Source organism: Buteo buteo, chromosome 14 (assembly GCF_964188355.1).
Source record: "Buteo buteo chromosome 14, bButBut1.hap1.1, whole genome shotgun sequence".
In the NCBI taxonomy this organism is placed as follows: Eukaryota; Metazoa; Chordata; class Aves; order Accipitriformes; family Accipitridae; genus Buteo; species Buteo buteo.
The window spans coordinates 33,265,309-33,288,752 of record NC_134184.1 but is presented as its reverse complement, the minus strand read 5'-3'; the positions used below and the strand labels follow the sequence as shown (position 1 = coordinate 33,288,752).

Sequence of the window (23,444 nt, the reverse complement as noted above, 5' to 3'; positions counted from 1 at the left end):
ACTTAGATAATAAGAGCACTAACAAGCACTGAGGTATCAAAACATGTAAAGGGCCATGCTGCGCAGAATCACCTGAGGAGGGTCAGGTAGCGGACAAGAGAGGAAGACTATGGAAGACCACCAGAGGACCCCTGGAGACCACCAGAGACCTTCAATGCGCCTGCGCGAAGGACACTTGCATATGCTGATAGTTTCCCGGAAAACTAATGAATATGTATAACATTTCTCGGAAACCTAGCGAATATGTGCGTGGAACATGTACCTAACCTGCACGATGAGGCCCGACACGAAACGTGGAGCGATCCGCCGTGCACCCAGCGCTGCCAATAAAGAATACCTACTTAATGGTTAATCAAGCCGTGGCGTTAATTTGAGTCAGTCGCTTTCTTTGCAGAGCCGGAGGCTGCGGGGCGGAGCGCGGCGTGTCCCCCCCCTGCCCTGCGGAGTCCCCACGCGTTCCCCGCCGCGGGTGGAGGAGGAGCGGCCCCTGAGCCCCGGCCGGCGCCGGGCTGCGGGGGTTTCTGCGGGGCGGTCGGCAGCAGAGGGAGCTCGAAGGCAGCGTTTGGCGGCTGCTGCCGGGGCTGCGGCAGCTCGGCCGAGGGTGGATGCGGGGAGCTGGTGGCAGGAGCTCCCCGGTGCCCCTGGCCCCAAGGAGACAGAATCTGCGAGGAGAGTGCTGAGGAGGGGGAGCATTTCTGGGCAGCAGGCGGCGTGGAGGGTCTCCCTTTCAAGTCCGTCATGTTTATAAATACATGGGTAAGCAGCTAGTATGGACAGCGGTAGCAAGCAACGAGCTAAATATGTCTGGTGTATCCCCGTAATTACATATTTGAGAAGCAGCTAAACGTGGATGGGAGCTAAGCTGGATGATGAGATGAAACAGTCGGTTAATTTGCTCTTGGTTCTGAAAAAAAAGTTTACACGTGCAGGCTTGCTCCCGTGGACCATGTGGGTATCCTGTGAGTTACGCTCAGCAGGAGCTTATGACTGTGGAGCACCTTCACGGGGAGGACCACATCGGAGAAGAGTGAAGAAATACAGAAGTCCGGTTTGCCCTGTCCTGGGCTCTGAAAGCACCGAGGTGTGAAGGCAGTTTGGGTACTGAAGTCAACTTTCCACAGAACGACCTGTAACAACCAGTCAAAGGAGGGTCTGGAGGTGGGAGGCTTCCAGTTTGGCACTCAGACTGAATGAATGCCAGGGCCGTAAATGAACCAGCTTGCTAGAGGCTGCAGATGCACTTAAAAAGGAAAAAATGGTCCTTCCCATTTTTCATCAAATAGGTGGATGCCGCATTGCCAGTGATAACACTAACTGTTCCTTTCAATGTTGCTAATCTTGCAGCAGTGGTGATGCCGTAGATTTGCCAGCTCTCACGCGTCATCATGAGTTTCCTGGTGGTTGATCTATTTTCTTAAAACCCTAACTCCTGGACTCAGATGAATAAAATAAAACCACCATCTTTCTTTTTTATTAATAAAATTAGATTTCTAGCTCTCAGCTGGTGGAGAAACGTGTGGGAACAAGATCCAAGGGTCATAAAGCTAAAAGTAAAAAGGAAGCATTGAAAATATTCTGGTTTTTTTGAATTCAAGACTCGTAAATCATTTTCATTATATTTTGCTGGTTAACTCATCATGCTGACATTTTAAAACCCTTCAGAATCCAGTTCTGATCCCTTGATGATTATTCATCAGGGTAGAATAGCAGAATTGTCAACAAAATGCAGAAAAGATCGAAATGTTCAGTAAATAATCCAGTTACGTACTGGGTAGAGAGCAGGATGAAGTATGCATATCTCAGAGGGGTGATGACATACTTTACATTCCAAAAATAACAGAGAGGGTGGTAAACAGAATCTCTTAACTTGGCAGGTTTTAAAATCGGTAGGTATGGCTCATTTATATCTGATACTCTTAAGAGAGATGGCCAAGAAAAATAATTTCATTTTTGTTAAGTCTTGGGATAGCAGAAATATGGAGATATGTGGGGGAAAAAAAATCAATCCTCTGCCAATATTAAAAGCAGGTAGATCAGATGACCTGACGGTGATAGATCTGTCAGCTTGGCTTTGCTCCCAGGCGAAATGAGAGCAGAGTAGACAGAGGTTTCAACTAATAAAATATTAAAGAAGCTTAGTGATAATAATAATTAATGCCAATCAACATGGGTTTAGGGAAAATAATTCCTGTCACACTAATTTATGTTTCTAAAACAAGATTGCAAGTTTTACTGATAGAAGTATTTTGTTGCTTCTGTAAGCAACTGTCTGGCTGGAAAATCACTGTGATTAAAAAGGTAGAAGAATATAAACTCAATCTGGTTCACATTGGTGAAAACCCAGCACACTAGTCTTAAAATAACTAAAAGGGGAACCATCCTTAAGAAATTCCTTTCCAGAGAGGTTCTGCAGGGATTGGGTGTTGGCTTACGCTGTTCAATGTTGTGGTGTGGTGTTTTGTTCTAAACCATGCCCCAGATAAACTCCCTGGTGATGAAGTTCGCAGCTGACACAGAGGTTGGAAAAGTGGTCAGATAGAAGAAGAACGGCTGCCTAGCACTGAGTAAATTGTAACATCTGGTAAGTTCAGATGAGCGAGCAACATGCTTTTCCATACATCCGCTGTCAATCTCAGAAAAAAGGACTTCAGGACGGTGCTTTTCAGCCCTTGATACCTGAAGGACCACACAACATCTTTAAAAGAAATCCTTGGTCTACTTATAGTCCCACTAGCTGTCACTGCAGGGCACCTGCCACCTGCATGGCGTATGAGTGTACATGTCCAAAAGCTTGCAAGCATTTCTGGACTAACTTCTCATGTGCTGCGATTCACAATCATCCTGACTGCAGGGAATAATGCCATGGCAGGTCAGACTTGGAGCGTCAGTGACTGTATTATGAAAACAGGGAACTGAAAAATCCTGCGGTAGTGGTAGGGAGTAGCCAGCCACAGGTGACTGTGGCATGTGGCTCTGTGGCAAAAGGAATAGCAAGATCCTTGGATCCACAAAGAGGAAAGATGTTGGCTTGGAAATACTGCTTGAGCTCTTTACTTGGCTCCTGTGTACTCTCAGGTCTCCAGTCCTGGTAACCACAACTCCAGAAGAAAGAGGGAAGAGCCGTGATCTGGGTAGAAGGCTGTGCAGTGCACCTCATCACACCTGGGTCGAGTAGCTCAAAGCTGTCTGTCCTCTGAAGGAAAAGATAAGGAGTGACTTAATCACTGTCAGTCAGGGCTGGATCTGGAAAAAAGTCTAGGTGCCCAAAAAGGGGTATAAGGAGACTTAAAGCTTCAAAACTGAGATCTAGAAGGGTACTTGTTCAGCAGCTGCCTAACCCTAGAGGCAATTAAATTGGTTGGGCATCTCTCTGTTGGGCTGCAGAGACCCCCCCAGAACCTGCCGTTCTGCTCCTGTGCATGCCCCAGACTGTCCTGGACACGTAACTCTGCCGCTTGCCCCTGCCTAGGGGGGATCAGGATCCCAAATCTAGGCAGAGGAGTATTGCAGTGCCTGGAGCCCCCGCAACAAGCCCAGTGAGACCAGCTCCACCACACCCTGCCGCGCACCACCCACAGCTCTTCTCACCTCTGCGTAGCTCCGCATTAACCAACCCCGAATGAAATCACCCCAGGAGCAGAACTTGTTCTTGCCCTTCCTCCCTCCCCGTGCCAGCCCGGTGCCCTACCCACCAGTGCTCTTCCCTCGGGATGTGCTCATGCCGCGGCGCCCAGCCTTGCCCAGGACGAGCTCTGTACAACCCCTCACTCCGCGACCCCGCTGGCTTTCCCCCGGCATGTACGCCTGCAGCCGAAGTAGCTAACGGGGGTTTGGGTTCCCGGCCAGGGCCAGGCACACAGCTCGTGTGTACTTGGACTTGGCCTTAAGACGTTTGGCAGCAGAGGGCTCTTCCCCTTTGCAGAGTAAGGCATCAGGAGATTAAAAGGCTGCAGGATGAGACTTGGCAGATTCAGACTCGGGGCAAAAACCAATAATAATTAACGATGTGGGTGATTAAGCAGTGGAAAAGCATGCTATGGTCTGTGGCTGGTTCTTCAGCACTGAATATTTTACACCAAAATGTCTTTTTCTCAAAGAGATGCTCCAGTGATTTAGGTCAGGGGAGTTCTCTGACCTGAGGTAGGTAGAAGATCACACAGATAATCCACATACTCCCTCTGGCCTTGTGACTAATTCCCTTTGGTACAGCTATTCCTGATCTAAGTGAGATTGCTCGGACCGGTGCTTGCCCTCAGGAACTTACAAACTAATTACGTTTGTTGTGTCAACCCATTAGATACTCATAGGCTGCATGCAGACTCATTAGTTAGACTGAATTATGTCTTTGCTCTTTGAAGGTTATCAAAACATTCAGATCTAGCATATTTCATGGTCTGCCACCATTACTCCTTCTCTGTACGCAGATTTCTGTGGTTACTCCTTGCTAACAAACCACAGACTTTTAATGCGCATACGCTGGTTTCGGTTATTTCGTAGATTGAAACTGTGGTGGCTGATGTCATCCCGATCTTTCAAATTTATCTTACTTTTGATGAAGCACTTTATTGTTAGACTTAAACAAAAAAATAAATATTTGTTTCAGATCTCACACATTAGCTTTGTTTTAAACCTGGCAGCCCAGATTCCTGCAGAAGTTGTGTAGTAGCTCAGACGCGGAGAGCCTGCAGGGCCCTGGTACCTCCCCACCTGCAGCGCCTGCGGAGGAGCCTGCTCCGTGGTCTCTCCCAGCGAGCAGGGCCTTCATGGAAGGCGGGACGTGATAGGGAAGTATAAAAATCATGGCAAATGCATGAAGCACCTGGATTCGGTGCAAATGAGCTGTTTTGGCTGGAGCTGGCTCTGGACTACTCCGAATTTTCCTAGGGCACAGGTAGGCAGTCAGACTCCTGCTGCGAAAACCTCAGGTCTCCGCACCTCCTCTGGAGCCTGAAGCAGTGCGCCTCGCTTCTTCCCTTCCCCCTTTAAGAACAGACGAGCGGCGGGGAACTTGTCTTGGGAGAGTGTGGAGATGCCACCACGGTCTTCCAGCTGCAGTGACGTTCCCTGGGGCCCCGCGGGGGTGAAGGTCTGTCAGGTGTCATCTTCATGTCTTCATCCCGAGCCGTTCTTTCGGGGGGAGCCCAGCACCCCCTGACTGCAGCAGTACCAAGAGCCGCCCCAGAGCCGCTCTCTTCACTCACGTTTATCCACCGCTTTGCATTCCTCCTGTGCATTTAATGTGTGAATAATAGTTTTTTATGACTGTTATTCAGCACCTACATACTTTTGCTGGAAGGAGGAGGAGAGCAGGGTGGGGAGGTTTTTAGTTAATGCAACTGTTATTATTTGCTGACAAGATCACTGAGTATCTTAAGAAGAGGGAATTTGATCTCCTTCCAAGTAACTAAACAGGAATTTGTACTGCAGAATATGTGTGAAGCACGTGTATTCCAGGAAAAAAAAAAGAAGACCATTTACAGTTATGTTGCCTAGGGACTTCAACATCTGTGAGGAAACAACATCAGTGATCACACCGTGTCCACGTTCCTTACGCTGACTTGATTACTTTAGCTCTGGGCCAGTGGAGCAGTACATGAAAATACCCTCCCGCGAGACCCACCTCACATGAGCTCAGCCTCATGGCAACCCCTCTCTCGTGCTTCAGATATTCCTAAAGCTTCATCTAGCCTGGGAAAATAAGCTCATCGTGAAGCAGGTGTGCCAGAAACACGTTCCAGCTGACCGGGTTTTTCACACGCGGGCATCGGTGAGGCTAACGCTGGTGGAGTCGTCGAGAGAGCAGGAGAGCGCTCCCGAGGTCTTGGCTCTGGGAGGCGTTTGGGGGTCCCTGCAGGAGGGTTGGAGTTTGAGTCCTGCTCCTGCGAAGCTGCAGTCGCGGAGCGCACAGGCGTGGGTCCCACCGGGACGGCAGCTCCACCGCTCCCTCCCGCACCGGGACCGGCGGGACCCGCGGACGCGGGCCCCCATGCTCCCTGGCCGTACGGTCCTGCGGGGAGCGGCGGGGGCTGGCCGTGATGCCCAACCGTGACTCCGACGCTGCCGGCACAGACCCGGGCCCGTCGTCAATCCCACCGGGACCGGGAGGTGCTCACGGGCTCAGGAGGATGCTGGCCATCTGGGCAAGAGCATAAACCGGTGCGCAGCGTCTCAAGCGATGGCTGGCTGGCTCCTGCTGAGGAAGCGATACGGCTGTGGCTGGAAGCCCCCGGGGATGGCGTGCAGCCCCCCGTGCTCAGGTGCGCGGTACCCAAGCACCCTGCTGTCGGCTGCAGCTGCTGACCAGAGGGATGGAAGAAAGGGCCGAGTACCCGCTGAGGAGGAGAGGAGACGTTTCACTCCTCTAATCTCACAGCTGCCAAAACCAGCCTAAAACTGGGAGTAGAGAACAAGTGAGAAGCCAAGCGCTGTTTACATAATCCTTTGGCAGCAAAATGGGTCAGGGTTCTTGCGGGAGAAGAGGAATGCAGGTTTTACGAAATAAACAGCATCGCGGCACTTGGTGATAGCTGCACAGTCCTGCTTTCCTGGAGAGTAACACAGAAGTTTACTATAGGCTTATGTGCCTTGTCTTTTTGTTCCCCATGGAACATTCCTGCTGTTTTCTTTAAAATAACCTGTAATTCCTTGGCCATAATGCAAAGGGAGGCAACCATCTGTTTGTTTGTTGTGTTTTTTTTCCTCTCTTCCACAAATGTCCTTGTTTGTGTTAACTAGCAAATCTAATCATCCAGCTCAGAGGAGAGTTACACAACTGCAAACCTCCTGAGATTTCAGTGAAACAGCAAATCTTGCTTAATACCCCCGTGCTCGCTTCTTGCTTCAGATTTGCAGCTCCTTTGGCGTTACAGCTGTGCTGTGCTTTCACATATAAACCAGATTAAACAGCAAAAGGAATGTTGAATGGAAAAGCTGTGTTATTTCCACCTTGTAGGACTTACTGAAATGAGCCTGGCAGTATTAAACATGAGATAAAACTCCCACAGGGAGCATTAGTCTGAGTGATTCACATAAACACTTAAAGAAGTCAGTCTTGGTTGAGCTTCCTAGTCTCGTAAGGTGGGCAGTGGTACGCAACCAGCAGAGCCCCTCTCGTTTGGAGAGCACCACTGACAGAAACCTAACTGTCCTTTATCCTCACTGGGAAGCAGCAGGATGAGTACTGGGTAACAACAGATAACCCGGGGTCTGGGTAACTCTTTCACATGAGGAACTGCGAGTGTCTTTTCTGTGGAACTGCCTAGTGCTGTGAAACATCTGCGCCCTTGATGTGGGCCATCTGGAAAGGAAAAGCCCATCAACCTCTAGAAATGCAGCCAGGTTTATGATCACTTTATTTTGCAGTTGGCTTTTAAGGGAGATAATCTCACCAGGAGGAGCTCTGAAGGAAAGGCGAGTTACAGGTATGTGCGTTTCATACGTATTGATAAAGGCGTAGATGAAGTTGCTTTCTTTCCCTCTGGTCTGCACTGTCTGCCTTTCAGCAGCCGTTGCTCAAATCCATCCCTCCTGTTACTTAGCTTTTTGCCTCCACCCACACGCACCGCATGGGGCCTAATTCTGACCTCAGAGCCGGTGCTGCAGCCACCGGCACAGCTGCAGGGCAGCGCGGATGAAGAGCACCCTCTGTCACGGGCTGGGGGTCCCCTGCTGTCATACCGAACTCTTCTCTCCGTGAGCTGAAAAGATGCTGCGTGCTGGGGCACCCACCTGCGCGACATCTTTTATGGTTGACTTCCACAGGGCGCTTATTCCCTTGGCTTGCTTCGGCTTGGCAGACAGCTCCCCTCTCACAGAGGCTTTACCGGCTCTGGAAGCAGCAGCCCGAGCATCAGCCGCTGCGGGGATGCTAATAGAGCAGAGCCATAGCTGAAACAAAGCACGTCGCTCAGAGCGTAGAGCTGGGTAGCCAAGTTTCTGCAGCACTTCCAGATGTGAAGCGGGGGAGTAAGTTTTAGCCTATTTTTCAGACTTTTAAAATTCTTTCTGATTTTTTTTTTTTTTAAAGCACCATGAAGGCACACTGTGAACAGTTTGTACTGTTCACTCGCCTTCAGCTGCATGTTCCCAGTGGCAGTCGCTTAGCATTTTTTTCTAGCTGAGACTCTCTGACTGAAGCCCCTTCTGTGCGCTGGGGCAGGTCAACAGCAGAGATCTCTTCCACTGAAATCCAAGCAAAAACTATCCCATGCCCACTCTGTCCTACGTGTGACTTCTGCCCTCAGCCTCCAAGGTAATCCCACCCTGACAGACTGCTCTGCGGACCAAGGAAGGGCAATGCCTACGCTCACTCAACCAGGAGGCAAAATTCCTCTTACCTTTGGGGAGTTTGGGCTGAATAAGGACTGCGTGATTTTGGCCAACCAGTTTGGCGAGGAGTGCTCCAAGGAGGTGTTACTGCCGAGTTAACTTCCCATCTGCGTGGGCACTCGGGAGAACGGGCAGAGGCTGCTGGAGAGTCACGCTGGATGTTTATTTCTCCCGGGAAGCAGGAGCTTGGACCTAAGCCTTGATCCCCCCATCAGCACGCTGCACTGGTGCCTCAGCTTCTCCCTAACGTGCATCTTTTCCCCGATTTTGTCCTGCCTGTAGTTTCAAGCAACCTCCTTAACAAGTCCTGCAGCATAGAAACATAGAATCACGGAATGGTTCGGGTTGGAAAGGACCTTTAAAGGTCATCTAGTTCCAACCCCCCTGCCATGGGCAGGGACACCTTCCACTAGACCAGGTTGCTCAGAGCCCCATCCAACCTGGCCTTGAACACTGCCAGGGATGGGGCAGCCACAGCCTCTCTGGGCAGCCTGTGCCAGTGCCTCACCACCCTCACAGTGAAGAATTTCTTCCTTATGTCTAGTCTAAATCTACCCTCTTTTAGTTTAAAACCATTAGCCCTTGTCCTGTCACTACATGCCCTTGTAAAAGGTCTGTGCTCATCTTTCTTATAAGCCCCCTTTAAGTACTGAAAGTCTGCAATCAGGCCTCCCTGGAGCCTTCTCTTCTCCAGGCTGAACAACCCCAACTTTGTCAGCATTTTCTGGGGAATTAAACATGATTGTGAGGGGGATTAAGTTGTGAGAGGAACTGAAGAAACCTCCAGTGCAGCCTGTCAATGCTTCTTTTCAGGTGATAAGAAATGAGTGTAACGATGCCCTGGCTGCTACTGCTCCTTCTCCTGGTCAGCTTCGGCTCACCTGCACCCAGGTTTTCGGTGCGTATCTTTTAGCTCATGTCTGTACCACCTCTCAATGGTTTCTCATTCCCAGTCACGTAGAGGGAGGTGCTCCCCACAAGAGGGAAGCAAGCCTGCAAGAGCAGAGCAAAAGAGCATCTGCCTGCAGCTAAAGGAAGGTCACTCTTGTTGTCCTGATAATACAGGGTTTTCGCGGTGTTAGGGGCTGTGCAGCTCTCTGGGTGGCTGGACTGATGTTGGCAAGAAATAAAAACAACAACAACAACAACAGCCCTTTAAAAAAAAGGGCCAGTGAAGAAATACTCCACTCCATTCCCTCAGGGAAAACTGCCTTCATTTATTCGTTGCAATTTAAAAAAACAGGAGGGGAAGAGGAGGTAGGCATAGTCTGAGGCAATCTGTACTCTTCTGATGAGCAAATTTCTCTTGGGCCTTCCCAGCGAGGTGCAGAGCTTGGCAAGGAGAGTTTGGTGAGCTTGGGTCTGCCTGCAGCAGGTCCCTGTGTGCCTCCAGCCTGGAAATCCTCCTCTGTGGAGGAAAACCAAGGGGCCCAAGAGAAGGAAGAGGCAGCTGGGAGGCCACGTTTGAGCAGACTCGGCAGTCTGCGGTCATGGGCAACTGCTTGTTTTGTGCGTGCCTAGAGCTGGTCCTGACCTGGTATCATGCAAGCCAGCTTGCTCAGAGTGAAAATAGGCAATGATTCTTATTGCACGGGTTTGCTTGGTTGTCTGGGAAGAGATTTTGCTCTGGTTTTTTATGTTTTTAATGGAGTAACACCAGCCACAGACTAGATTGTTGCTGAAAATATTTATCCCAGCCCGTGTGGGTCAGATTCTGGTCTGGGTTATGGTCATGCAGCTCTGAAGTAATACCACTGTAGGCTCACTACTTTCAGCTGATGTACACCAAATATCAGCTCTTTTATCTTCCAGTTTTACAAGAAGATGTTTTTGGAACCTCACCGGTTTGGCCTGGCTGCAGTGCAAGAGATGAGTTTTCCCCCTCTTATTACCCTGAGCAGTTTCATAGTCTGCATACACTCCCTCTGAGTTCATTAAATGGGAGTCGAGACAAATTACTTTTGTCCAAAGTAATTCTTTGCGTATCTGATCATATTCTGGGATGCTCTGAGCAGTGGCAAGGTCATTGTAGAAAACCCTCTTCCACTGGGTTCAACTCAACAGCCCATGCTGGGCAAGATTTGTGTATCTTAGGAAGAGACCACCATTGAATCGTCGATCCGCAGAGGCAGTGTGGCATGTTAGGGTCAAGAGGAGACCGATACTCCTTCTCTCTCTGCCTCTCTGTTCTTACCACTGACTGAAGCATGAGGGGTTTTATTTTCTCCACAGGAAAAAGATATCTGCCTCCTAGACAACAATGAATTAAGACAAAGGTTGAAACAGCTTCAAGACTTGTTTTACTTATATGAACTGCAACTGAAGGACATCCTGGAGAACACTTACCACAGAACAAAAAGCGGGCTGTTCGCAGGCAACAGGAGCGTGCAGCATGAGATGCTTTTACCCACAACCAGTGGAAATCTGATAGTTTATGACCAAGGTACAGTTTGCAGTAGTGTGTGTGGAAATTCCAGCTTGCCACATGGTTTATTTCTCCCTGCAGCATCCCATGTGTCACACTTTATTTCTGCTAAAAGCTTTAGAATTTTAAAACTGGATTGTGTTTTAAAATGCAGTCAGATCCATGGGAAGGAGAAGGGCAGACTGGTGGTCCTGGTACAAGAAGACATCCCCTGGGGCCAGAGTCAGCTGGGGCAGCTTTAGGCAGCTACTGCCCAGGTAGAACGCAGACACCCGCAGCGGGGCTTCTCGCCTGGGATGCTCGTGCAGAGAGGAACAGGCACCTCTTGGATGTTTCCCACCAGACCGACTTTAGACTTAATCTGCTTTAGGAAGAGACAGGTCTGGCTCTTGAAGAGCCCATTTCCCCTGGGTGACTTACGGGAGCCCAGAGTCCCTGGCTCAGCTGCGGGCACTGAAACCTGTTTGGAGGAGCCCAGCCTCCCTGTTCCTCGGCTCCTCCATCACTTCTGCGGCTCCGTAGCAGGCGTGCATACTCTGTTCCTTGGTGTCACTTTGAGAACATGGTCATACCTGGAATCGTGGCCTGGGGCTGAGATTTTATCCTTCGTGGACATTACACTGAAAGTGTGAAGCACTGAAGTCCTGAAAGGCACTCTCCTGATACAGCCCTGGTAGAGCTGGTCACAGGAGCTTAGCCTCTTATTTTAGAAATTTTGGGCCCCGATCCAGTCTGAAGTACAGCTGAGCTTACCTTCCACATGGAAATTAGCTTCCCTGCAAATGATCTTGCTGACAGAGCCGGTCCTGGTCCTGCATCGCTCCCATGCTATAGCCCCAGCCTGAGCCGCAGCCGTCCCGTATCTCACCAAAGATTTGGGAGTGACTCCCTCAGCGGGCAGGGCTGCAAAGGCTCTCAAGCCTTGCTGCTCTTTGGCAGGCCCAGCAGTTTGCAAAACAACATTGCTACTACCTTACTGAACCATTTGCTTTGGCTTTGGAGGGCTTGCAGGGCTAGGGGCGGGCTGGCCAAGTGTCCTTGTCCCGTACGGACCCAGCGCTGTCTCCTCTTGGCTGCACGTGCCCCTTCGCTTTCCCTCCGCCCTGTTTAACAAACCAAACCCGTTCTGCCTAGATTGCTCTGCAGTGTATAATCGGAAAAAGACCCAAACCGGCTACTATCGGATCAGGCCCAGAGCAGACCGAGAGCCCTTCCTGGCATTCTGTGACATGTCTGACGGCGGCGGGTGGACGGTCATTCAGCGGCGGAGTAACGGCAAGGAGAATTTCAACAGGTGGGTGCCTCGTGGCTGCAGCAGCAGGACTTGCAGTCGGGCCTCCAGCTCCCACCCCCCATCCCGCTGCTTGGCAAAACCCAACATTTCAGAAGCAGGGTATGCGAGACGATACCTAGCGATGGTAACTCTTTGCATTAGGACAATCTGGTGGTACATATTGGTTGCAGGAGGCCATTTTCAAAGTGGAACTATAACGCCTTTTCCATGGCTCCTCTGCATTTGAGTGAGCGTGTATGTGTGTGCATATTTGTTTTATCATTACTGGAGCCTGCCGAAGGCTCCAAGTTGTCAGGTACCTGCTGCCAGCGCATAGACCGAGACCTGTTAAACCTATTATCTGTTCTCATATCAGGAATCATGTTCAGCATGGTGTAATATTTATTTCCTTATTCTGATCATTGACAAAGATGCCAAACCACTGGTCCAGATTGTCCTTTGTCTATGCAAAATCCCAGAGAGATGACTTTCACCCGGAAATCTCCAGGAGGAGACGTGCTCTAGTAGCACAGTAAAGAAGAAACGTCCCCATGCAGATCAGTTCACTAACACAGCACACACAATTTCAGGGCACGTCTAGTGTCTCTTACAGGGAGTGCAGTCCATTGCAAAGCTAGCTCAGCTGGCTCCAAGCTGGCTTGCCCAGAGAGTGGTAGCTATCTAGCCATGGTAGTTCAGCTCTCAGCACAGGTGTTTGAAAAACATCCTGAAGAGGAGCACTGACTAGTACGTAGGTCAGGCAGAATTAATATCCCTAATAACAACATGAGAGAGGGAATAAACACGGGGTTAGTAAAACTGGAAATGATGATCGACAGGAGGTATATGTGAATATGAAAGGTAACACATAAATAACAGAGAAGATTTTAAGAGAAAGAAATGATGAGAAGAAAGTAACAGCAGGAGATCTCTCAGAAAGATGAAGCCAGAGAATGCTGATGAAAAGTAAGTATACATCTTTGAAGGACAAGATGCCACATCCAAACAGTGATCCTGCAAAAAAGCAGAGCTGAGTGTGGCCAATGAATCAAAAATAGATTTAAACTGAACAGGAGCACAAAGAAAACCCAGATATTTTCCTTGTAACTTCATCTGGAAGCTTTTGTTTGCAGCTTCTATTCAGTTTCTGATTCTTTGCCATACCACATCATACATCCAAGATTGCAGCATATTTTAGACTGCAACATTAATTCCCAGCCAGGAGTGCATTTGAGTTATGACTTGCTGAAGAACAATATCCGATGCTTTGCTGAAGACCAATATGACAGCTGCTGCTTTCCCTTTCCATCTGACAACCTCATTCTGCGAGCACCGCATCTGGCGGTTTGAAGGTTTGATCCCAACATATCTGTGTGCACAGGTTTAAGAGGAGAAGCAGCAAGCTGTGAGTTGTGTTTACTTCTAAGGCAGAGTGACAAATCTCAGCTCAGCTTGCAACGAATCAGATACTTTTACAAAACAGTGTCTAGAGATACAGATGAAGTTTCACTTGTTACCATAGCCAAGTGTCACAAACTGCCTAATTCCCTCACATGCTGAAACTGGTATTTGTATCTCACTGCAGGAAATGGGATGATTACAAACTGGGATTTGGGAAATTTCAGGGCAAGAACGATGAGTACTGGCTGGGCAACGACCACATCTATGACCTGCTCACTAGAGGTGCAAGTATTTTCCCTCCACATATTTCTTTCCAAGTTGCATGAGATAGTTCATCTAACAGGACACCACTTTGTGTTTAGGAGAGAGCTCATTAAAGATTGACCTGATGGACTGGCAGGGGGAAAGACGTTATGCAGTCTATGAAAATTTCCAGCTTGCAAATGAGCAGGTAAGAAATGGAGAGAGTGGCGATTTGCTTGTTGTTTCTGTGAGGGTGGGGCATCTGCATATGCAGCATCAGACTTCAGTTATCAGGGTTGTAATTACAGCTCTGCACAACTCACCTGCTCTGGTTCCCTGGGATTCCTGGTTTGACGAAAACAGCCCTGGGAGCAGGGACGTAAGCCTGGGACGACTTCTCACAACCGCTGAGCACCCGAGCCAGCGGGTGACAGCATCATGCGTGCTTGCTCTCTCGCTAACTGTGCTGCTGCACAGAGGGCAGCTCTCTGCCGCAGGGCACAGGGATTCCCACGTGCATTTGCCTCCGGCCTCATGGTTAAAGTCTTCCGTCAGGGAGGGTATATGGGTTTGAACTTCTGCAAGGAAACTGAACCCTGTTCTCCTACTTCCTAGGAGTGTGCTTCAGGCTGTCACATAAAAGGCAATCACCAGAACAAACCCTATCTACTTTGTTTTAAATGAAAACAGTGAACTCTAATCAAAGCTTTGAAAGAGCAGTTTTAAGTTTCTATCTTGAAGAGAGGTACCTGTAGCACTACGCTTAGTGCTACAGACACAGAAAGCCCAGAGGCAGACACATCCCTGTATTTTCATGTTTGCTTTCTAGCTTTAGACAGCGTCCTGCTCAATGCAGGCACCGTTCTTTGCAGGCTTGCCGTTCTGAACACCACACCTAAGTAGCCCAGAGTACCCAAGGACACGAGGTCCATTGCATGGACCAGTCCTAGTCCCAACTCCATCACCACTCCAGAAATGTATGCATTATGTTCAGTTTGCAATTAGAGTTTTCTTATTAAAACTTTAAAAGGCTTCATTTTAATACCTTACTGCTATTTTTCACAAGCAAAAGTGGAATATGATGACAGGAAAAAGCCCACACCACAAAAGTAATCATCCATCTCATATCAAATGTCTCTTAGATCTGTTAGCAGTGCACAATGAGCTATTCTTCTAAGTATTCCTACCAGGACCAGATCATTTAGCTAGAAATCAGATGGCTTCTAGTTCTTGGAAGAGCAAAATTCCAAAGGAGTTATTCCAGCTGAACAACTGATCAGTTTATGAAGGCAACTACTCGGCACAGTTTTCTGCCAAGTTGTTCCTGATGAGCTAGGAAGAGCCTTCCAGCTTGTTGTATAGTGTATCAAACGGTTATTGAAAGACAATAAAGCCTGAAGCCCTTTGTAGCAGCAGCAGCAGTAATTAGCAATCCCTTCTGGAAGTTTAAATCCCGTATTGATCTACACTAGGATCCTGAAAGCATGGGGCCTAAAGTCACCCTTAATGTCAACAGTCATGCCTTTGACAGTGGATACAACGGCCAGAGCAAATTTGATCTCAAAAATGGAAGGAAGGGCAGAAAGAGCTGATATCAAAGACATGTTTCACATATTCTTGCAGGACAATTACAGGTTATGGTTCGGCACCTATTCTGGTAATGCTGGCGACGCTCTGTCTGGTGGGAGCAATTTTGAAGATCAGTGGTCAGCCTCTCACAGGGGGATGCAGTTCACCACATCTGACAAGGATCACGATCGATTCCTGGCAGGCAACTGTGCATCAGAGAACAAGGGCGGTTGGTGGTTTAACAGGTATGGAAACCAGCCGATTCCTCTCGGATGCATAGGGTGTGGGTGGCTGTACAGCCGAGAGGACGTGCCTGCCTTACAGCAGCTGGAGGTTGCTGTGTGCACTTGCCACCTCGCACAGCCAAATCTAAGATGCTCACACCTACAGATCCTCAAAGGAAAGCAATCTGCTTCTTTCATTATGAAGCAAAGCGGGTAAGTTCCATTCATTTTAACAAAATGGGTCAGAATAAATAAACGCATAGAGGGGAATGACCTGGAAGGAAACGAGCCCAATTAAAATTCCTTAAAGTGCTTTGGGTTATATCCCAGGAAAGAAAACGATTGTAGCCACTGCAAGGTGAAGGGTGTACAAAGGACATTCCTCTATTGTGGAGCGTGTCTAGGGGGTGAGGTACCCCTTAACAGCCCTGACGGTTTGTTTGTAGTTGGGCATACCCCACACATCAGCAGAACTCACGTTCACCAGCCCTGGCAGCACAGACACACTGCTCTCGGTTTTTCTCTGCTTTAGTGCAGGGTGAGCCTCTCCTTTGACCAGGCCCTCATCACATACAAATTGAAATCAGCGAAGCTACAAAAATACACTTCAAGAGTGGGATTTACCTTGACTAAAAGACACCTGCATTTTTAGGTGTGAATACGTAGCTGCCTACACTTGAGCAAGAGCCTACCAAATGGCACTACGCCCCTCTGTTTAGGCAACTGAATCGTGTCCTTAGTTAATAAGCTTGAAGGAGTCAACAGGTTGAATTATCTGACCAGTGTAGGTATCTACTTTAGGATGACCCACATACTTCTCTGGGTTCCATTAAATGCATTAACAGGTCTCCATAGGCTACTGTAGGACTTTCAATAAGCGGTTCCGTACAGACAGATGTATCTAGGTGTCCGATCTGTCAATGAATCCCGCCCTGGTATTTCTAAATGTATGTTGTGTGAAAACTGTACTTCACTGTAATGATGCAATGTCTTCCCACGCTAAACCTCATCTCCTTTTCTCCCTCTCCTACGTCGTTACGAGGTGCCATGCTGTAAACCTCAATGGATGGTACTACAGAACAGGAAGGTACAATGGATCCCATGACAATGGCATAGTGTGGTCCACGTGGCATGGGATGTGGTACTCGCTAAAATACTCGGCCATGAAAATCAGGCCTCCGTTCTTTGTTGACAGAGAGAGCGGAGACGGTGAGAACAGTCAGGGCAGCTGAAACCTGCTGCTTTGGAAAGAAAGAAATTACAGGCTGAAAAGAATTGTGTAAGTTAATAGCCAGCCCTCTGCTGCTGCCAGTCGCCAAACCTGCGCTGTGATAACTGGAGCTGCACCTGTTTCTGCTAGCTGAAGCTAACATTGCGAGTTGTTTGAGCACAGCCAGCCAACAATTTAATGGAAAACATATGGATCTCCGTCATGGAATAACCAGAGTTTTCTTTTTCAGCAATTTTCAGGACTTCAGTGGAGAGTGTTTATGAAAAGCTCTTGGGACCTTGAATGATCAAGCATGTTCTTTTAGCTATCTGTACTCTTCAAGTGCTAATTCTTTCTCACCTTGATTTTAACTGTCAGTGCTTCAGTTACAAGAATGTAATAGAAACAACAAGGTGATGGGGAATTGGACTTCATCTGGCATGCCTTCGTTAGTGCTTTGTTCTGGATCAGGAGAATGTTTTTAAGCAACTCTGCCTGTGGTCCCAAACTGCCGCACTTCAGTTGCAGACCACTCCTGGAGTGTGTAAAACCAAACCAGTGGATGGAGGTGTTCCAGCCGCTAATGTGTATCCAGACTAAGGCTACGTCAGAGCAAACCCCCACAACACGGACAGTGTGGACAGTGGGTTTCATTGCCAACAGCTTCCCGCTGCAGATCCACTTCTATAGCACACCACGACACATTAATGCAGACAAAGACAACGCTGATGACCAGACTTAAGCCCCAGATTAAAATTAGGCATATTTTACCAAATTTAAGATGAGCACAGATATTCTTAGGAGTTCTTAAAATGCAGTCGTGATTCATGTGTAAGTTCTCGTGTAACTGACCAGGTGACTTTGAGTTACTGAAGGGGAATCAGAAAGTGGGAAGTAACTGACCCACAAGGCACACTGCTTTCATTGTCTCATCGGAGAGCAACACAAATGACTGAAAGAAATGGAATACTGAAAATTTATTTTCCACGAGTTGTTCATAACAAGTTAAAAATGAACAGTAATATCAGCTTGATGCAAATCATTTAACTACCCTGTTGTAGAATGAGCCTATTTTTTTTCTGAATTACAATAATTTTTTTAAACTGGTAGTTCTTTTCCATTTACTTGCTTTTAGATCCATACATATTGTAATTTGCATTATATATCCATAAAGGGTGAAATAAAACCATCTGAGTAGGACTTAACACTTTGTATCTGGTTTTCAACAGTAGGAACTTGAACAGAAATTTGGATTAAAATCTTGAGAAAGCTCGTAATACGAGAAATACATTCTTTTGGTGTTGGCTCTGGTGCTTTTGCACCCGCTGTCCAGGGTAGTTGAGAGGATCGGCAAGGTAAGTTTAATTTCCATGCCTCACGCGGTCCTGGAGACAATGCAGAGACATGTGAGCGTTCAATGTAAAACTTGGTTTGGTCCCTCTGCTCTGTCAACAGGTAAACCCCATCCTCAATTCTTCCTAGCCATCCCAGGGATTGCAAACGTGAACACCGGAGCGCAGTGGGCCAGCACTCCAGGGAGCCGTGCTCCAAGACTGCACCGCTGCCTCCGGCCAAGCCTTGGCATGTACCCACGTGGAACGAAACTCGCACCTGCATCTCTGAAATGAGGTTGCCCTTGTGAAGAAGGGGCTGTGAACAGCCAGCACTATTTCCTTTCTGATCACTACTTCTGTATTCTACCATGGTAAAATCTTAGTGCAAGGTTGTAACTGCATGTTGGGAACATAAGGAACCACTTTGCGCATGTGTTAACCATGTGGCCACTGACACAGTGCTGAGGGCAGCAAGGACGATTTTCGTCTAGGCAGAAGACACAGAGAAATGTGAGTGAAATAAATTAATGCCTTCTGGCAGATGATGCTTAATCCCATTCTTCAGGAGAGGCTAGGGAAGCAGGGTAAAGATTACAGACCGGTGATGCTCAACTCTGCATGCTGGAAATCAACTACAGCACCAAAGGGACAGCATTAGTGGTTTGAGAGTTCACTGAGCAGCCCGATAACCCATCTGACAATGGAATATCAATCTGGAGATAAAGTCAACAGGGCTTAGTCAGACAACTGCTACCTAGTCCAGTTCCCCAGTGAGTGATGTAAAGTCCAGAGTACGGAGCCCGTTTCCCCCTGTGCCAATACGGAGAGGCAGGCATTATAGTTGGCCTGCTTTCAGCCAGCATCAATACGTTACGGTGCTTTTTTCTCTCTCCGAGGGAGAAAAATGGGGCCAAGATCTGACAAGCTGGGAGGGAAGGGGTCTGCCTTGCTGTCTTGGATGTAGGATGTACCTAAGCACATCTAATGCATTACAGCAGCTGTTCTGAACGCAGCCCAACGCTGAGACGAGGTTGCAGGAAGCAGCATCTGGCGTAGAGCAAGGCTGCCCGCCTCCTCTGCCCTCCTGCGAGGCAGGGAACCTCCTCGGAGATGCACGGGTCACGGGGCTTTGTGCAGGACCCTACAACTCCCACAGCAAGCCCAGGAATTGTTTCAGAGCCCTCTTTATCTTAATAAACAGGGTAAAATGCCACTAGCTGAGTATTTATTTGATCTGAGGGCTATTGCCAAGCTCAAGTCACTCCCGCTGAAGGTTAGGGGAATGCTTGCTAAATGTTGCTGTGCTGCACATTTCATCTCCTGTGTCCCCAGGATCTCCCGTGCTGAGAGGCTCATGAAGCTGTAAATAGATTTTGTAGCCCTGTAGCTCCAACACTGACAGATCACGGCTTCAGGGTGAATGTGCTTCATATGGTGGAGTTTACTCTAGCACAGGGCTGTTAAGTAACCTGAGCAGCAATTGCTTCAGAGGTCTGATTTCCAGCTCATTTAAGTCAATTTAAAGACTTGTTACATTTGGTTAGCTTTGGATCACTTTTCAAGTGTGGACATGTTCTCAAATGCTTTAAACAGCACTTCAAGCTGACAGCTTATGGGAACGCGTAGCTGGTACTAACACCACGCTGGGCTGAAGGGCTGAACGTCGACAACGCGGCGTGCTGGCCCAGCTCCTGGGAAACAGGGAGTTCACATCGCCCTGCAAGTCGGATCTGGCACTCCAGCAGCAGCTGCAAAACGTTACCCATCAAAAATGCCATTCAAACGGTGGGGTATGACTCTGGCGGCCAAATGCTGAGCGTCTGGCTCGTCCCGGTCTGTCACTGCAAGCCCTCCCACTGTGTGCCTGTCAAGTAACCTCTGCACGCTTTGGACGCTTCAGTGGGGTGCCGTCGGTAACTGCCTAACGCACAGCGATGCTGCTCTTCCTTTAAAATTGCTGTTGGTTTGGAGAATAAAGAAAGTGTGGGATAGGAAAATCTATCTTTCTGCTCAGAAAGCCAGTTTTGAGAAACAGAGCAGCCCAGTGCCAGAGAAGTGAGCACATGCTGATTTTCCCTTCACACCCACAAAGCGGGTTAAAGGGCAAGTAGGGTTGGGCTCCTTATGGGAGAGTTGTTTTAAGACTGACAGTCCTCTGCCTGAACCCACCTTCTCTCACTCCATCCTCCACGGGCAGCATCTCTCTTTTCTTGTTTTTGCCCAATAGCATTCCCCCGGTCTTTACAAACTGCCTGAAGAGACGGTTATCCTAACAAATGGCAAGCAAAGTCTCTGAGTCATTCTCGCTGGCCCGAGCTCTGTCTCTGTTGTTAACTGGGGTTTCAGCCCAGCTATGAAAACTTGCAGCAGTGTGTGCTCGTCAATTTTTTATCTCTGGTTTTAAAGCACAACAAAACAAACCCCAACAATGTAACTTTTGTACTTCACCATAAGATTCTCTGGGAATCACCAGATGTTGTCAGGCCATTTTAATTTTTGTTTGCAAAACAGGTATTCATCAAATAAATTTGTTGTTCACTGGTTTTGTTCATAATTTATTTTGAGCTTGCTGTAGTTGTATTATTGTCAATTTATTTACATTAAAAAAAGGTTTAATAAAGGTAAAGATGATTATGGAAAGATGGGTGATTCAACAGTTCTCTCCCTGCCTTTTATAGGTGCTTAAATGCTGCAGTAACATTTCTGTGAAGACTAAAATTTAATCATCCACTTTCATTGCCCTCCTAGTAGCATGCCCCTTTCTACTCATTTCCTGCAAATATTTGTATGTTACTGTTTTCTCGGTATAAATATTGGCAGAAAGAAAATATCAGACTCTTGAATGGTGAAAAATGCCCCCTCAATTTTAAATTCACTCCAAGTATTCAGCATCAATTGTTTGCACTTTCACGCAACCAGCTAAAAGAAACACCACCATATGACTTATTTGAGCAACTACGACGAATCAACACAGTTGAGAAATGACTACCAGAAAAACGATGAAAACCACTCACAACTTGAGGTTTGTGTTTTCTAAATGGGAAATGACTCACTAATTAGGACAGATGGTCAAGGATACTGGACAATGGATGCTTTAGGACACCATAATCTACTAGCACGCGGTCCACAAGGTGGGAAAGGCTCGATCAGTGGCATTCATCATGTATGATGCACGAAATGTCACTGCTTTATGCAATAAAATCTATTGGCTATTCCAGTGTCACGCCTTCGCTAACAAGTGCTTTCCCAGAGTATTTTGTGTGTATTGTACACACATGCATACAAAAAAAAAGATATGGAAGCACTTTCCAGTGATTAGAAAGGAACGTGTTCCCACGAGCCAGACTTGGGGCATGATTCCCTCCTGCTCCGTGCGGAGGTAACGCAATTCCTGCTGCTCCTTCCACCAGAAGCCAACAGATCCTGCAGATCCGCTCCCGCGCACGCCCCTCCTGCTGGGCTGCAATATGTCACTCAGATCACCAGCTTCTCAATGCTTAAAGTACTTGTTTCATCCTCTTCATTTGAGCCAAAATAGCCAGGGAGGTCGATCATCTGCTGCTCTGCCTCCGTTAAGCCAAAAGTAGTATTATCATAAAAGGCAAACTCAGGGTCCAAGGGGAAGCTCTGGCACTTGTCCCTTCGGTACTGGGCAGGGCTTACACTTAAGCCTCTCTGGGAATTATCTTTGCTAGTTGAGCCCGTTTCTTTCCGCCATGCACCTCTGGGGTTGGGTGAAGGGCCCCTCTTACTTCGGCTGGGCTCATGCTTATCAGCTGCCTTCTCCTGACCGGCAGGCTGGCGGTCAGAGCTCGGGTCCAGCTTCTTCACTGGGGGACCTGCCCTGTGGTGGCACTTTGCACCATAGCCCTGCGGTTCACACCCCGGCCCAGCGCTGTGGGGCTGATCCAGCTTGTCACAAGGTGGATTAGTGTTTCTCGATTTTGGCCGCGTCCTGTCCTCCAAACCCTGGTCCCACGTTCTGGTCCTGGAGTTGTAGAGAGGAGTCTGTCGCGGGGTGAGGGTGGACATGCTTCTCTCTCTGAAAGGCCTGGCCTTTTTAGTTTCATGGAAACTGGCTGTTCTTCTGAACTGTGGGTTTCTGTGACAGCCCCTCTCGGACAAGTCCTGGTGCTTGAAATGAGCTCTTCTTACCAAGGTTTGGGTAGGGCTCATTGCAGGGTTGGCCTGTGAGAATGGAAAATCCAGCCTAGGGTGAGAGCTTTCCCCTGGGAATTTGGGCTGACTGGTTGGCTGGTCCACAAATGGTGATTTGATCCTAAATTTGTTTGCTGCTGCCTCCTCTTGGTTTTCTGTGCTCAGGGGAAGCATAGTGGTGGCACCAAGAACCGTGTCCGTGAGGGGATTCTGAGAGACATGGTACACCTTGGTGGTCTCAGTAAGGCCTTTCTTCTTCATCTCTTTCAGCTGCTGCTGTGCCAGGCGGTAGCTGAAAATTGGAGGGATTATTTTTTGGGCATTTGGCTGGAAGTTCTCACTTCCAGAGGCATCGTCTTCTTGGGCAAACTGGAGGCTTCGCCTGTAGGTCAGAGGAATGTTAACGGGGGCATCCCCTCCTTCGGCGAAGCTGTCCCGCTGCTTGTTTCCTTGGCAAATGTTCTCTTCATCAGAGTTTTTGCGGAAGCCAGGGGAATGGACAGAGTTTCGGCGGACGGCAGTGCTGCACTTCTGAGTTCTGCAGAGCTTCCTCCAGAGGGTGATGAGAACCGTGGCAAAGATGATGAACAAGCATAAGGAGATACCTGTGATGGTGACTATATTATTTGCTTTCTGGTCCTCTCCTGGCTGGACAGAAGGTGGGGTGGGAGGCTTGATCACTGTAACAAAGAGCACAGACGTCTGTCAGAGTTGCACTGTCAACAGCATTTTAGGATGCATACTTCACTACAAAATAAAAATAACCAATTAATACAGTACAGGAAGTTAAAATTTGCTCATTGTAGATGACTTGCTACTGATGACTTCAAACTGGCAGGAACAGATCTATGTACTTTAAACCAAGGCTCCCACAGACCTTTTAAATGTAATCAGTACTTTTGCCTGCTCTGCCATTTCCATCAGGCACTCCTAAATACATGTAAAACCGGATAAGAATATTTGCCCTCCTTTATGAAATACATTAAGATCCCCTGGTGAAAACTGCCATAAAAGGGGTAAAAATAACCCAATCCAGGCTAGTACTTCAGGTATCACTTTAAAATTATTTTTAGGATAGCTTAAGTGGGTGTGAAAATTGCAGTGAGTTTGAAGAGCAGAGAGGCAGCAACTAGCAGGGGCATTGTAACTTTTCTAAGCAGTCCTCTGAGTGTGCTTCTTCCACCACTGCCTGGTGTTGCAGCCCCAAAGGACAAAACCTCCCCTCCACAGCAGGCTCCTAACTGAGAGGAAGGCCATTGTTCTGGTGCCCCTGGCATTC

The 23,444-nt window shown here is 48.1% G+C and overlaps 2 protein-coding genes across 7 annotated transcripts in view; one reads left to right on the top strand and one right to left on the bottom strand.

Moving 5' to 3' along the window:
* Nucleotides 1–5,678: 5,678 nt before the first annotated feature.
* On the top strand, nt 5,679–17,878 carry LOC142039592 (fibrinogen-like protein 1). Of its 4 annotated transcripts, none has more exons than XM_075046313.1 (8): nt 5,680–7,421; nt 9,142–9,226; nt 10,561–10,771; nt 11,888–12,047; nt 13,612–13,709; nt 13,790–13,878; nt 15,294–15,676; nt 16,506–17,878. In XM_075046313.1, the coding sequence occupies exons 2-8, from the start codon at nt 9,152–9,154 to the stop codon at nt 16,693–16,695; spliced, it is 1,206 nt and encodes a 401-aa protein (XP_074902414.1). In that variant the 5' UTR covers nt 5,680–7,421; nt 9,142–9,151; the 3' UTR covers nt 16,696–17,878. The 4 variants fall into 4 exon arrangements, with proteins under 4 accessions (XP_074902417.1, XP_074902414.1, XP_074902415.1 ...); XM_075046315.1 differs by having other exon boundaries at nt 5,689–7,421; nt 15,294–15,484; XM_075046316.1 differs by lacking the exon at nt 9,142–9,226 and having other exon boundaries at nt 5,679–7,421.
* The window catches only part of THSD1 (thrombospondin type 1 domain containing 1), a 29,967-nt gene continuing 24,382 nt past the window's right edge, over nt 17,860–23,444 (bottom strand). For all 3 annotated transcript variants that reach the window (XM_075046311.1, XM_075046310.1, XM_075046312.1), the window contains one exon: nt 17,860–22,845. In XM_075046311.1, the coding sequence (XP_074902412.1) occupies nt 21,482–22,845 (1,364 nt within the window). In that variant the 3' untranslated portion in view covers nt 17,860–21,481. The remainder of the gene's footprint in view (nt 22,846–23,444) is intronic.